Raw genomic sequence first — 15,654 nt, 5'->3', positions numbered from 1 at the left:
TGTACCCATAGGAAGAAACCTCAATAAGCCCTCTGGCATGACTGTCACAGCTCCAGAACTTCTTCATAAAGTTGTGTGACAGTGTGATCAAGAAAGAGCATAGGGACAATATAAAATACTTGGGTCCAATTCTTACCATGCTACATATGAGTAACTACCATTGATTTCAACGGGTCCTGCAGCACATTGGTGAATGAGGCCCTTGTACGTGTTTCCAGAAGTTTTAGAAGCCTCAGGCAGAGCCAGTGCTGTGTGCTTTGTCTCTCACCAACACTAAAGGCTCTCACTAGAGGTCAATGGCAATAATGCCAAGGCAGAAGCAGACTCACAGGCCGTGTCTAGACTGGCCAGTTTTTCAGGAAAATCAGCCGCTTTTCCGGAAAAACTTGCCAGATGTCTACACTGGCCGCTTGAATTTCCGCAAAAGCACTGACTTCCTACTGTAAGAAATCAGTGCTTTTTGCGGAGATACTATGCTGCTCCCGTTCGGGCAAAAGTCCTTTTGCGCAAAAGTTTTGCGCAAAAGGGCCAGTGTAGAAAGCTGAGATTTGTTTTGCGCAAAAAAAGCCCCGATTGCAAAAATGGCAATTGTTTTTGCACAAAAGCACGTCTAGATTGGCCACGGACGCTTTTCCGCAAAAAGTGTTTTTGCGGAAAAGCGTCCGTGCCAATCTAGATGCTTTTTTCCGCAAATGCTTTTAACGGAAAACTTTTCCGTTAAAAGCATTTCCGGAAAATCATGCCAGTCTAGATGTAGCCCCAGGGTGCTTGATAAGTTGTTCTGTCAAATCTTCGGAGGATGGCTAGCTGGTCTTGAAGCCCACAGGAATAACTGATGGCTTTCCCCACTGACATGCCATCTTGGTTTAGGATTCCCTGAAGCAAGCTAAACAGGGCTCCTATATTTAGCACCACTGTGATTGTGATGCAGCTGCCAGATCCCTGCCTAGCCCTTAATTTGCAGCCAGTAGATATAAGGGAATTGGTTGGAAGTGGAGGGAAGAGCCTCATTTCAATGGCTACACTTCCATTGGGGTTGTGGTGCCATGCCTTGTGTCCACCCAACTTCCCATCCCTTCTGCCCTCTTTGAGCTCAGGACATATGATCCACCTCTGCCATATGGCTGCTATAGCTCTTTGCACTGGATGCAACTGTGTCACCATCTTGCTCCATGCTGTTATGGATCCCATTGATGCAGCAGCAGAACCCACCATGCCAATGGCAGGGTTAAGCCTGTACTGACATGGGACAAAGACCAACCAGAAAACTGGAAGTGAAAGACCCTTTTCCACTATCACTCCCCAAGCTACCCAAATTACCCACACATTCATTAAGGCAGGAGGATTTATTTGGTGGTTCTTACTGCCTAGCAGCAGTTCCAACAGCATGATCAAAAACTGAGAGAGAATTCTGATTCACAGTCCTGGCATGAGGGGTTTTAGCTCATGTAGCATTTAGAAACAACACCAATCAGTGAAAGCACACCAAAGCACGCTTGAAACAATTTTACTTCTGATGCCAGAGCACAGGCTCTCTATACAGACTCTTTTTTTTTAAAATGACTTGTTTACTTTTGCTATTTGTAACCATTTCATTAAAAAAAAATCTTAAAGCCATTATTTGTAATAAATTGATAAGTCAGCATACTTTTTTCTTTTAATCATTGCTTTAAACAAGGTAAACTTATCTGTCCCTGTCCTGCTCCTGGGGCTGCCCCCACTCCTGAAGCCGGGATTCCTGGGGCAAGGACAGCCGTACTGTGGCCCTGGTCCCAGAAGCAGACACCACAGCTCAGGCTCCAGCTCCAGCAGCTGCCATGCAGCCTGCCCCGGAAACAGCCGGGCATCAACCACATGGCCCCGGCCCTTCCACAGGGCTGGAGCTGGGGATAGGGCCATGTGGTGGATGCCCAGCTGCTCCCAGTGCAGGGCTGCATGACAGGAGGCTGCTCTGTGTGCCAGGGCTGGAGCTAGGGCTGTAGTGCAGCCGCTCCTGGGGCCCCGGTTCCAGTTCCGGCAGCTGCCATGCAGCACACCCTGGATGCAGCTTCAGCCCCGGGGAAGGGCTGAAGCTGGGGGGCAGGACCACGTGGTGACTATCCAGCGGCTCCCAGGGGGGCGCCACATGGCAGACGGCTGCCCCACGTGTCAGGGTTGGAGCCAGTGTTGCAGTGTGGCTATCCCAGATCCTGGGAAGGCCGCACTGCAGCCCCAGCCAAAGGAGCAGTCACTAAGCAACTTCAGCTCTGGCAGCCGTCATGCGGCCCGCCCTAACCACAGCTCCAGCCCTGGGGAAAGGCTGAAGCTGGGGCAGGGCCACGTGGTGGCTAACCAGCTGTTCCCAGGGGCAGGGCTGTGTGGCAGGCAGCTGCTCTGTGTGTCAGGGCTGGAGCCAGGCCTGCAGTGCGGTTATCCATGCTCCTGGGACAGTCAAGCCACAGCCCTGGCCCCAGGAGCAGCCACACCATGGCTCTGTCAGCTGCCACACAGCCCGCCTTGGCCGCAGCTGTAGCCCTGGGGAAGGGCTGAAGCTGGGGCCAGGACCTTGGGGGTGGCTGCTCAGCTGCTCCCGGGGTGGGGCCCGCTGCAGTTGCCCACCACATGGCACAGCCCCAACCCCAGGAGCAGCTGGGCAGCCACCACGCCCCCCAACCAAGCCCACCACCACCACTTTCCTTCCACATCCCAGGAAGGCGAGTGCTGCTGCACGGCTCTGCTGAGGAGGTGGGCAGGATTAAAATTCTTGGTGCGCGCCTGATGGAACTTAGGTGTCAGCCCCATTCCCCTCCAATGCAATGCATTTATACATTACAATATAGCTACAGCTCTCAAACAGGAAGCTACACACAGGTTGGAGGAGTATGTACAGGGAGAAGCCAAAACCGTATCAGTATAAACATATCAGTATAAACAGAGGCTTTACCTTTCGCTTCTTCCTGTTCTGTGGGACTGCTGGGGATGATAAGAGGATGGGATCCAAAGGCATCAGGAGAAGGAGTAACTAGGCTTGAAGAACTGCAGAGAAGGGACACAGGTCAATTAATGCTTTACTTATTTCTGTTACTCCACAAGAGCCCCTGCTTTTCAGAACAGGAGCCTGGTTCACCAGCTAAGACAGCCGAGCCAACCAGCCTAAATCCCTCACATAACCATGCAGCAGCACAGGCAGGGGACTCGCAGCTAAGTTTCCACACAGCAACAGTCCACAGATCCCAACATGGAGCCCAAAAGAGGGAGGATCCTACTTATTCCGCCCGCATTTAAAGTATCCTGACGATAGATGTGGAAACAAGCCCTATACTGACAAATAGGAACAGTCAAGAATGGAGGAGACATCTAATTCAGTATCTTTCCTCAGATAATGGCCAATAGGGGATACTTCTGAGGAAAGTGGAAGGAAATCTGCAGTAGAAAGTTACAAAATAACTTCCACTTGGGGCAGGTTTTTTTCCTAATTCCAGAAAGTTAGTGATTGACTTATGTTCTGAAGCATAAGAACAGCCATGCTAGGTTAGACCAAAAGTCCATATAGCACAGCATCCTGTCTTTAGATAGTAGCCAGTGCCAGGTCCCCCAAAAGCATCTTAAGCATATTCCCTTATCTCAGGTATTTATGTGCTCCCCATTATCAAAGTACCTGAATGCCTGCCTCACAATGTTTAATGTATGTACCCTCTCAGTACCTGGGGTAATAGGGAAATACTGTTACCCCATTATTCAAATGGGGTCCAGACACGTACAGGCTAAATGAGTTGGCCAAGATCATACACAAAGTCTGTGGTGAAGCAGTAAATTGAACTCAAGCCTTTAAAGTCCATTGTATCCTTTATTTATTCTACCTAATGAAACTGTACCTAACTCCTCATGGTTTGCACAGTCTGACTTTTACTAAGTGCTTGCCTTAAGCAGCAATTAAGTCAACAGGTTTCACAAATCAGTAATGCACTGTTCAAAAATTTCCTCAACAGCTTTAAACTGCAGACTGAGTTTAACTAGGTCCTCTCACTTTTTCTATTATGAGAAGACAAACAGAAATCATTCCTACTATTCATTGTTTTGTATCTTATCTCGAGGATGGTAGTGAATACAAGCAGAGAGAGGGTAAGTTTAGAAGATAGGATACACAAAGAACAAGTTAAAAATCACTTAGGAAAGTTAGATGTCAGCAAGTCACCAGGTCCTGATGAAATGCATCCCAGGATACTCAAGGAGCTGATAGAGGAGGTATCTGAGCCTTTAGCTATGATCTTTGAAAAATCATGGCAGACAGGGGAGATTCCAGAAGACTGGAAAAGGGCAAATATTGTGCCCATCTATAAAAAGGGGAATAAGAACAACCCAGGAAACTACAGACCGGTCAGTTTAACGTCTGTCCCAGGGAAGATAATGGAGCAGGTAATTAAGGAAATCCTATGCAAACACTTGGAAGGTAATAAAGTGATAGGGAATAGCCAGCATGGGTTTGTGAAGAACAAGTCATGCCAAACTAATCTGATAGCTTTCTTTGATAGGATAACGAGCCTTGTGGATAAGGGAGAAGCGGTGGATGTCATATACCTAGACTTTAGTAAGGCATTTGATACGGTCTCGCATGATATTCTTATTGATAAACTAGGCAAATATAACTTAGAGAGGGCCACGATAAGGTGGGTGCATAATTGGCTGGATAACCGTAGTCAGAGAGTTGTTGTTAACGGTTCTAAATCCTGCTGGAAAGGGATAACAAGTGGAGTTCCTCAAGGGTCTGTTTTGGGACCCGTACTGTTCAATATCTTCATCAATGATGTAGATATTGGGATAGAGAGTACGCTTATTAAGTTTGCAGATGATACCAAACTGGGTGGGGTTGCAACTTCTTTGGAGGATAGGGACATAATTCAAAATGACCTTAGCAAGTTAGAGAAATGGTCAGAGGTAAACAGGATGAGGTTTAATAAAGAGAAATGCAAAGTGCTCCACTTAGGAAGGAACAATCAGTTCCATACATACAAGATGGGAAGCGACTGTCTAGGAAGGAGCATGGCGCAAAGGGATCTAGGGGTCATAATGGACCACAAGTTGAATATGAGTCAACAATGTGATGCTGTTGCAAAAAAAGCAAATATGATTCTAGGTTGTATCAACAGGTGTGTTGTAAGCAAAACTCGTGAAGTCATTCTGCCGCTCTACTCTGCACTAGTTAGGCCTCAGCTGGAGTACTGTGTCCAGTTCTGGGCACCACATTTCAAGAAACATGTGGAGAAATTGGAAAGGGTACAGAGAAGAGCGACAAGAATGATTAAAGGTCTAGAGAACATGACCTATGAAGCCAGGCTTCATGAACTGGGCTTGTTTAGTTTGGAAAAAAGAAGATTAAGGGGGGACATGATAGCGGTTTTCAAATATCTAAAAGGATGTCACAAGGAGGAAGGCGAAAATTTGTTCCTCTTGGTTTCTGAGGACAGGACAAGGAGTAATGGGCTTAAAGTGCAGCAGGGGAGGTTTAGATTGGACATTAGGAAAAAATTCCTAACTGTCAGGGTCGTCAAATATTGGAATAAATTGCCAAGGGAGGTGGTGGAATCTCCCTCTCTGGAGATATTTAAGAACAGGTTGGATAGACATCTGTCAGGGATAGTGTAGACGGAGCTCGATCCTGCCTTGAGGGCGGGGGGCTGGACTCGATGACCTCTCGAGGTCCCTTCCAGTCCTATTATTCTATGATTCTATGGAGTACCAGTTCCAAATTGTAGCTGAGAAAAACATGATGATGTGCAAGGGAAAGAAAAAAAAAAAAAAAAAAAAAAAAAACCACAGACTAGGGACAGTCAAGGATAGAATTTGAAGAGAGGAACTCCAGACAGCAACTGCAAATAGTCTGTTCAATGAATTTACATGTGATGGGAAGAAAAAGAGTAGCTGCAGAACAACTTGGGGATCAAAGATAAGGAGTTGTTTGTGATAGAGAAGAGAGTTTAAGAAAGACAAAGGGTGCAGAGAAGAACGGGTGAAAGGGACACTGGGAGCTAGGGGGTACTAGGGTAGATTGAAGGGTTAGAAGCCGACACCAGAGCATGAAAAGCTTGTTTCAGTGGTGGAACAATGCAGAAAGTGGGGGAGGGGAAAAGACATCATATCAAATTTTGGCAGTTTTCCCAAGGGTGGGGAGAGAAATCAGTAAGACTCGGTGTAGGGAGTGAAGTGGGGCTGAGGAAGGTATGAGAAAGGAGTCAAAGGCGTGATCAGATGAGTGGGACTGTGCACACAGGTATCTGAGTAGACAGAGGTGCTTCCCATGAATGGTAGCAGAACTGGAGGAAAGAACTGTAGTGGAGAAAGTGAACATGGTCACAAACCTGGTGTTAGAAACGTTCTGCTGTGTGAATGTGGCAGTGGATGACGGATAAGAGCTAGCACGGGCCCTGTGATAGAAGAGAGGGGCAAAGGAGGCAAGAGTGGAGGAGAGCATAGAATGAAAAGACGCAACAACCACATAATGGGAAAAGAGCACGGAGGACCAGGATGGGAGGGGAAAAGAAGTCACTAACACTGATGGTCTAGAAGTCTCAGAAACATAAGATGGTGGGCAGTAGACAAGATACCCAGAGAGAGACCAGGTGACTGGGAGGACCAGATTGGGAGGAGTCAGTGATGAAGAGATTAGTGTTTGGTAAAAGTAAGATCAAGTGAATGGCTATGTTCAGGATAGGAAACTCACAGGTCACACAAGACAATCTGCTCTAGCCTTTACCAGAAGAGTTATCTTTGTGTCATCACTGAACACGGTCGTCTTTAGTACCTGTCAACTTCCCCGCCGTTTCTCCTAAATTAACATAATATGCCTCCACTCCAGCCAAAGAAAATTAACAAGGATGTTTTTGCATCAGAAGTATGGCTCCTCTTAATAAAATTGAGCTATTCCCTTCTGTGTAAGCTCTCCTCCTCCTAGTAGCTCCTAACACCTAACAAGTTTTAAACCCTCTTCTTTACATCACCGTCTTTTCAGCCATACATGGACACTCTGAAAAGGGGATACTTCAGTCAGCTTTGCATTGATGTTTATTTCAAATCAAGCAAGCAAGGGGGGCCTGAAGCGTGCATGGAGTTGGGAAGACCTTCACCAAGAAAGCCATTAGGAGTACAGGAGAACTAATGCAAGGTTAATTTTTTAGTTATCACTTTGGAGTCTAAGACTGACCAGATTTTACAGTTCCTCCACAGACTGCTACTTGGTGTGACCTGAATAGAATCAAAAGCCAAAAAGAGTACAATCCTCTCACAGGGATTGTGAAGTCCTACCTCACCTAAGAGAATACCCTGTAGGGTCTCCTATTCTCCCTGCAGAAGGCTGAAAGCTTATTAACAAGTCCAGTGTCTTTCCCCCATAGAAACCAGTGTGAAAAGCTTAGAATTATAGCTATTGAGCATCAAAGACTTCCATTTGCAGAAAACCCATCTGCAATTTAATCTGTCTGATTTAACCCCTACCTACCCACATGCTGTGTTGGACTGTTATCTCTCTGACTTTTATCCCAGGCAGGACTAATGCATATAAGGAGGTGCTGGTGCTTGTGTTGTGGGATTTTTGGTGGTGTGCTGAGGTTTTTTTTTTTGCTGCTTACATGGAAATACTCTCCTGACCAAGGGACCTCTGCCCAGAGAGATGCAGGAGGTGCAGAGTGTCAGCAGGGGTGCATGCCACGGAACCTTCCTCTCTGGTTATGATACAGTCACTCTCTGAAGCTATTTGGAGCAAGAGGAAACAGACTGGATTATAATAAAGCAAGTTATCCAGATACAATCATGCGGGATGATTTTCACTTCTGCAAAGTTACCTCCCAGTTTGACAAAGACCAATATTGTCAGCAGGACAGACAATGGATTTTGGAGCTGCATCTCCATAAGCCAAGCCACATGAAATAGAAGCATCACATGGCTAAGAGATAAATCCATATCTGGCTGGCAAAAGCAGCCTGCACCATCATACTGAATTATAAATGTTTAAATTAAGGAATTTTAAGAAAAAAAAATCAGCAGTTCCAATACAAGGTCAGCCAAATCAATGTTAGAATTGGTGGGAGTACTATTGTGACAAGGCTCTGGCAATAACAGCAACAACAAAAAAGGAAACTTATTGCTTTTACCTTTTTAGTTAGATTAGCAGATTTTACATCCAGAAGGTTTAACAAAGTTATACCAATTTAAATACAGTTGCTTAAAAGAAAAAAAAATTGCACCTTTTAGTTAAACCAGTGTATTTTTTTTAACCTGGTCCTTAAACCATGATCAAGTAGTGTTTTAAACCTTCTTTTTAATTAGTTAAGTAGAATGTCTTAAGTCTCTCATGATAAGGCATGTTTTACAGACCTCAATTCTTTATTGTGACTCTTCTGAAACCTCTCCATTTTACAATATCCTTTTGTAGTTTATATACAAGGAGACACAATATTCCAGTAAGAGTCTCACCAGGGCTGCATAAAGACAACCTCTCTATTCCTCTTCTATATATCCATGTTCATAGAGCCAAAAATTGCCAAATCTACTGAAAAGCAAGTCTAACTGAAATACAATAAAAATTATTCTGGTTGCTGGAACCTTTACACTAGGGATGTTAAATTTCGAGTAATTGACTAATCGAATTGACACAGGTATGTAGTGAGTAACACACGAGAAGTCATTCTTCCGCACTACTCTGTGCTGGTTAGGCCTCAGTTGGAGTATTGTGTCCAGTTCTGGGCACCACATTTCAAGGAAGATGTGGAGAAATTGGAGAGGGTCCAGAGAAGGGCAACAAGAATGATTAAAGGTCTAGAGAACATGACCTATGAAGGAAGGCTGAAAAAAATTGGGTTTGTTTAGTTTAGAAAAGAGAAGACTGAGGGGAGACATGATAGCTGTTTTCAGGTATCTAAAAGGGTGTCATAAGCAGGAGGGAGAAAACTTGTTCATCTTGCCTCTGAGGATAGAGCAAGAAGCAATGGGCTTAAACTGCAGCCAGGGAGGTTTAGGTTGGACATTAGGAAAAAGTTCCTGTCAGGGTGGTTAAACACTGGAATAAATTGTCCAGTGAGGTTGTGGAATCCACATCTCTGGAGATATTTAAGAGTAGGTTAGATAAATGTCTATCACGGATGGTCTAGACGGTTTTTGGTCCTGCCATGGGGGCAGGGGACTGGACTTGATGACCTCTTGAGGTCCTTTCCAGTCCTAGTATTCTATGATACATTTTTGCATTGACTATTCAATAGTTGATAAGGTGTGTCTGCCTTTGAAGTGTAGCAACTTGCCCAAAAATTCCTATTAATTCGGCTGGCATTATAATTGGTAAAAGTGCTAATGTAAAGTAGGGATGTGAACAGCTAGTCACCTATCCCCGATACGCTCCTCCCTACACCCCCCACCTTGTTGACTCAATCAGAAATAGGCAGCAAGGGATGGGGGAAAGAGGAGAAGGTACTTCCAAGTGGCAGCTGCGCATGGAACCTGGGGCCAGCTGGCATGTCCCGAGGCTGCACGCAGCATTTCAAAGCTGCAGCACTGCACAGAGCCCAGGGCCTGGTCCCAGGCTCCACGCAGCACTGCCACTTTGAAGTACCTCCTCCTCTTCCTCCCCCCCCCCCTTTGCTGCCTCTGATCGATAAGCATTTGCGTATTGGACAGTCAACTAGTCGTTCACATTCCTACTTTACACTAAGACTTTTACCAATTTTAACACCAGCTGAATAGGAATTTTTGAGCAAGTTTCGCCAACATGGACAATGAATAAAATACGTGCCCATCTTTTGCTAGTGTGCCACATAAAAGGATTAACAGCTTCACTGCCATGCTTTTGGGGGGATAGGAGGAGGAGTGCAGGGAAAATGGAGGTATACTCAACCATTTTAATTGCATTATCATCATTCACCTCTCAGAACAATGAGAACATTTAATGCTCTCCCTGCAGACAGCTGTTTTGCTTTCCAAACTACTTTCATATGAACAAAAACATTAGTTTAATTAAACACACCCAAAGCAGTCTGCCCATTGTAATCTGCTTCACTGTAAGATGCTGTCAAAGGGCACATCTACCCAGTGATGTCTTTAGAAAGTGCACACATCCCCGACAGTCAAAACGTTTTGCCATCTGAGATCCAGTTTAAATTCTGCAGAGTGTCTTTCAAAAGAGAAGTTAAACCTATGAAGTCTTCATGCCAATTTCAACTAGTCCCACCCCTCCCCTGAGGGTCTGTCATCTTGCTACAGTTCAATTTTTTTGATCCAAATCCAAGCTGGACATAGCTCTTCCTGTCAAGGGTGTCGTCTTGCTCTCCCCTAGAACTTGGCTTTCTCCACCACCTTTCCACTCTGATGTCTTTCCCCCTGCTGACTCAAAGCCTTACAGGAGCTTTCCTACTCCTATAGTGTTTACAGACAGCTGCCGTTAGCCACCCGTATAAACCCCAGGCACCTTCTCAAATCCAGCTGGTCAGCAGACAATCAGTCCAGTTGTGCAGTACCCCATTTCCTCTTAAAGGGGCAGTCACTCTGTGACATATGCATAGTCCCCAGTTCAAAAACAGAATAGTGACTGCTCCCTTGGGATAGCTACTTTGGTATTATTCAATGTTTTTACCTGTTGTGTGGCTCTGAGCAAACATATCTTCCTGAGTTGACACAATCTCTGACTCCTGCAGACCAGGATCAGGCGACTTCTCAGCCCGCAACCCACTTTCAAGCCCACCGCAGACAGACATTTGTATCCTGCTGATCTCTTTGTGTTGCTGTGGAATTCTGGGAGAGCTAGACATAACCTCTGACCTGGGAAATTCAATTTATACTAGTATTGCAGAACTATCATGAATGTTTACCAGCCCAGGCACCCCCCCCCCCAAAAAAAAAATCTATTCACTTGTCCTCACCACAGTGATAGCAGGGACAAAGTATTTTTACCCATGTCAAAATATACATGCTCAAAAGGAATAGAGTGGGAGTAAGTAGAGCTCAAATTAAAGCAGAGTTAAACACTTTATAATTAATTGTAAACTCAAGGTTCTGATTTCAGCTCATTACAAAGTTGCAAAAACAAGTTTTAAATATAATTTTTACATTACTTATTGAACAGGAAGTTGTCATCATAAAAATTGGGACAATGCAAACAGAATCTAAAAATCTGCTTTGCCACCTAACTGTGAAATTGAAGAGTTCTGGTGTTGTAAGTTTTACAATTAAGAATTTATTAATAAACTAACTTTATTTGTTAAACAGTTATAAAACTTACAACAGTGAAACTCTCCAATACCTTGATGGGAAGTATCAACAACACAGACTGCTCAGCAATCACAACCCATTCCTGCAAAAGAGGGCAAACAGAGATATAAACTTCAAAATGTCCTTTAACAAATACAATGCTCACTAAAGTTAAAATAAAAGACTAGCATTTTTCGCTAGCCTACTGCACTGCCATATTAAAAAGTCATTTTTCCTTTAATGCTCCTACAGCATTTCCATTACACTCTTCCTTTCCAGCCAGGATCCGAGTCCCCTCAGCCATTATTACCAGGCCAGTCCCTGCAGCGACTTGTGCTACAGGAAGTTCAAGAAGTAACACTTGCTGTTTTCTCAGCTTTGCTTCATCCGCATGCCCCACCCAAGATACCCACATAGAAGGCTGTTGTTTTACCTTTCAGACTTCCCTTGCTGTGCACCAGTGTAACTTTCTCCAAGGTACAGAGTTCCACTCTCAACTACATGCAGCTCTAGCAGGAGACACCAAAAACATTTGTTACTCAATTTAAATAATCTGTGCTGACAAGCACAAGTGTGCTTGAGACGTCACATTACACAGCTATCAACACAACCCTGTCATGAATTGACAATCTGGAACAGGGGTGGACAAGAGCCACACTTTCCTGTGGGGGATGTGTTCAGGATCTGGGATGGAGGTTGGGTGCAGGATCTGAGAGGGAGTTTGAGAAGAAAGGGGTTGTGACCTTGGGCAGGAAACAGGGTCAGTAATGGGGTACAGGAGATGATTCTGACCTAAGAGAGGAATGTAGGAGGGGTAGCGTCTGGGAGGGAGTTGTGACCTGGGGTGAAAGAGGGTTGCAGAGGGGTTTAGGATGGGGTGGGGTGCCAGATGCAGGCACTAACTGGGAGGCACTTATCTAGGTGGCCAGCAGCCCAGCAGGACCCTCAGGCAGGCTCCCTGCCTGCGGAACCCCAGGGGTTGCTCCATGTGCCTCTCTGCATAGCACACCAGCAGGGAGTGGAGGGGGAAGAGACCTCACGCACTGCCCCAGCCCCAACACCATAATTGCAGCTTCCATTGGCTGGAAACCCCTTTCCCACAGTATGCAGAGCAGAGAGGCACATGGAGCAGCCAACTGCTTTGAGCAGCTTGGGGCTGTGGCAGGCAGGGAGCCTGCCTGAAGGTCCCAGCAGAGCAAGCCACAGGCCAGATCCAAAGGCTTGATGGGCTGGAGCTGGCCCTTATTTTACCTGCCCCAATCTAGAAGGTCCACTAATAGACAAAGCAAGACAGGTACTATGAGGGCTGTAGCAAAGAACAGATTAAGTGCCAGACTTTCTGGATTGTTAGAAAATAGTTAAGAAAAGAGGCACACACAGAAGGACACAGATGTTGACACTTGGGCAACACAAGGCTGAAGGAACAAGCCCAAAGGGAACAAAGGCAGAATTGCCCATCTCAAGATTTGGGCAGCCTTAATATCATTTCTAATCTTGCACTTCTATCAGAGGAAACATGCAATCTACAACAATAAAACAGAGAAAGCTACATCTAAGGAAAGGATTTCTAGGAACAAGACCGTTTACATACCCTCATTAGAGTCATTCCTCATGGGATTAGAAGAGGTAAGGACAGTGCCCACTGGCTGAAGCTGGTGCCCTGTGCCCTCTTCACTCAGTGTTGAGTGTCCCTCAAAGTCCTGGCTTTGTGAGAGCTCCAGAGCTCCAAAACCCAACTGTGATGTGCCAGAGTCTAGCAACAAACAGCCATAAAGAAAAACACATAATGTATGTCCAAATTGGCATAACAGTTAACACCCACTGCAAACTGAAACAAAAGTTATCTAGCTTACAGACAACTTCCCTGATAGAAGACACATTAAAGCACCTACTAGAACCCAGGGACAGAGAAAAAACTCAGCTGCACAGCCCCTTTTTAGTAATTAAAAACCCAATTATATGATAGGTGCAATAGCTGACCTTACAAAGTCAGCATTCGCCAAAAAACTACCAAACAATGGTATCAGGTACTCTATTGGACCTCAGGAGAGAACTGTGGCAATTCAGTCTTCAAGTGTTACACTTGCGGGCAAAGGAGAATATTTAATGACCATCATCACATCAAATATCCTTTATTGCTAGCACAAACATTTAGAAAAGACCAATTATCATCTAATGATCTGGATAGTTTCAGCGTCCCTCCTAAAGGTATAGCTACACTACCAAGTTTTGTTGACAAAATTTGGCAAAACCCAAAAGTCAACAAAATAAAAATCGCCAGAGTGTTTTTACACTTAATCTCTCTATCAACAAATCATGTGTATATTGAGGGCACCATCATCAACAGTGTAAGCAGTGTACTGTGGGTATGTGTCCCACACAGCAGTATTGTGGAAAGGCAGAGCTGATCCCTGTGCATTTCGGGATTCTCTCAGTTCTCCCACAGCACTCTCAGCTACTGGGAGCAGCATCATGAGTAGCTCTTAACATTCTTCAGCATGCAGTACTCAAAGCAGTACAGCATCTAATCTGCCTCGCTCTTTGCAGCAGCAGCAGCATGCCTGCTGTTTTCCTAATGTAGAGAGAAGAGAAGCATTCCAATTATTTGTTCTTTGTTTGTTCCTCAAAGGGAGCAGTTCACTCAGCTCTCAAGATACTTCCCAGAGCTTTGAAAAAGCAGGACGGCAGAGATCAAAACTCTGATCAAAGCCATCAGGGCAGACATTGTGGGACACTAGTGGAAGCCAGTTCTGTTGACAAAACAGAGTCTACACCAACTCTGTGTCAACAAAAAGGGAGGGGAAAAGAAAAAAAATGTCTCATGGGGTGGAAGTTTTTTTGTTGTCAATACTGAGTTTTTTTCCTAACAAAATTTGCATTGCAGTGTAAGTACTCTGTTTTGTCATGGCAAAACTTGGTAGTACAGGCAGTCCCCGACTTACGCGGATCCGACTTATGTCGGATCCGCACTTACGAACGGAGCTTTCTCGCCCCGGAAGTCGGGGCGAGAAAGCCCCGTTCGTAAGCTGCTCCGGTGCCCCTGGTCTGCTGGAGACCGTCTCCAGCAGACCAGGGGCACCGGGCGGGTTCCCGCGCTTCTGAGGCTTTGCCAGAGCAAAGCCTCAGAAGCGCGGGAACCGCTGCTGCTGCCCCTTGAGACCCGGTGCCTGTGGTCTGCTGGGGACGGTCCCCAGCAGACCACAGGCACCCGGACTGAAGCCGCAGCCGCGGGGGGGTCCCACGCCTCTGAGGCTTTGCCAGAGCAAAGCCTCAGAGGCGCGGGGAACCGCCGCTGAACCGCCGCTGCTGCCGCTTCAGTCAAAGCGGCAGCAGCGGCGGTTCCCCGCGCCTCTGAGGCTTTGCTCTGGCAAAGCCTCAGAGGCGCGGGACCCCCCCGCGGCTGCGGCTTCAGTCAGGGTGCCTGTGGTCTGCTGGGGACCGTCCCCAGCAGACCACAGGCACTCAGACTGGAGCGGCAGCAGCGGCGGTTCCCCGCGCCTCTGAGGCTTTGCTCTGGCAAAGCCTCAGAGGCGCGGGACCCCCCCCCGCGGCTGCGGCTTCAGTCCGGCTGCCTGTGGTCTGCTGGGGACCGTCCCCAGCAGACCACAGGCACCCAGACTGGAGCCGCAGCCGTGGCGGTTCCCCGCGCCTCTGAGGCTTTGCCAGAGCAAAGCCTCAGAGGCGCGGCACCCCGCTGCCGCTGCGGCTCTGCTCCCCGTGTCCCTGGTCTGCTGGGGGGGGGGGGGGGGGCGCAGCTAGTGTGCTCCCCCCCCCCCAGCAGACCAGGCTTTTGTTTTGGACTCTGGGGCAGAGCAGCTGGGGCGCTGCCAATTGGTCCTGCAGCGCCCGTGGGCACTACTGGACCAACCCGGCAGCACCCCAGCTGCTCTGCCCCAGGTCCTGATTCAGCCGCTGCTGGTCAGTTTCAGCAGCGGCTGAATCAGGACGCCTGGGACAGAGCAGATGGGGTGCTGCTGGGTTGGTCCAGTAGCACCCCAGCTGCTCTGCCCCAGGCGTCCCCAAGTCAGCTTCTGCTGAAACTGACCAGCGCTGACTACAGGAAGCCCCAGGCAGAGTTGCTCTGCCCCGGGCTTCCTGGAATCAGCTGCTGATCAGTTTCAGCAGCAGCTGACTTGGGGACGCCTGGGGTTCTTAAGTTGATTCTGTATGTAAGTCAGAACTGGTGGTCAGTTTCAGCAGTGTCTGAATCTGGACGCCAGTTCCGACTTACATACAGATTCAACTTAAGAACAAACCTACTATCTTGTACGTAACCCGGGGACTGCCTGTATAGACAAAGCCTAAGTCCATTCCTCTCCTGAAGACCCTGGCCAGCACAGCGATATGAATTACTCCACTGACACTTGAGAGGGCGTACGGAGGATGGTAGAAAGCTGGTGGTTTTCAAAGACTGGGCACATGATTCTTATTGATTTCTAAAGCTCCAAA

The 15,654-nt window shown here is 46.8% G+C and overlaps 2 protein-coding genes across 5 annotated transcripts in view; both read right to left on the bottom strand.

Moving 5' to 3' along the window:
• Positions 1-15,654, bottom strand: part of LOC102458593 (ras GTPase-activating-like protein IQGAP1) — a 564,033-nt gene that overhangs the window by 375,294 nt on the left and 173,085 nt on the right. The gene's annotated exons all lie outside the window — the stretch shown is intronic.
• TP53BP1 (tumor protein p53 binding protein 1) overlaps positions 1-15,654 on the bottom strand; it is a 99,972-nt gene that overhangs the window by 70,971 nt on the left and 13,347 nt on the right. For 3 of the 4 annotated variants that reach the window (XM_075916957.1, XM_075916958.1, XM_075916959.1), the window contains 5 exons: positions 12,797-12,958; positions 11,639-11,714; positions 10,592-10,776; positions 7,602-7,722; positions 2,924-3,015 (listed from right to left, as the gene is read on the bottom strand). In XM_075916957.1, coding sequence (XP_075773072.1) covers positions 2,924-3,015; positions 7,602-7,722; positions 10,592-10,776; positions 11,639-11,714; positions 12,797-12,958 — 636 coding nt within the window. Of the gene's footprint in view, positions 1-2,923; positions 3,016-7,601; positions 7,723-10,591; positions 10,777-11,638; positions 11,715-12,796; positions 12,959-15,654 lie in introns of those variants that run through there. The other variant, XM_075916960.1, reaches the window with a different exon arrangement.

The sequence above is a fragment of the Pelodiscus sinensis genome, unplaced genomic scaffold, assembly GCF_049634645.1.
Source record: "Pelodiscus sinensis isolate JC-2024 unplaced genomic scaffold, ASM4963464v1 ctg56, whole genome shotgun sequence".
Lineage (NCBI taxonomy): Eukaryota > Metazoa > Chordata > Testudines > Trionychidae > Pelodiscus > Pelodiscus sinensis.
The sequence above is the reverse complement of the archived record's forward strand: the minus strand, read 5'-3'. Positions and strand labels throughout refer to the sequence as shown.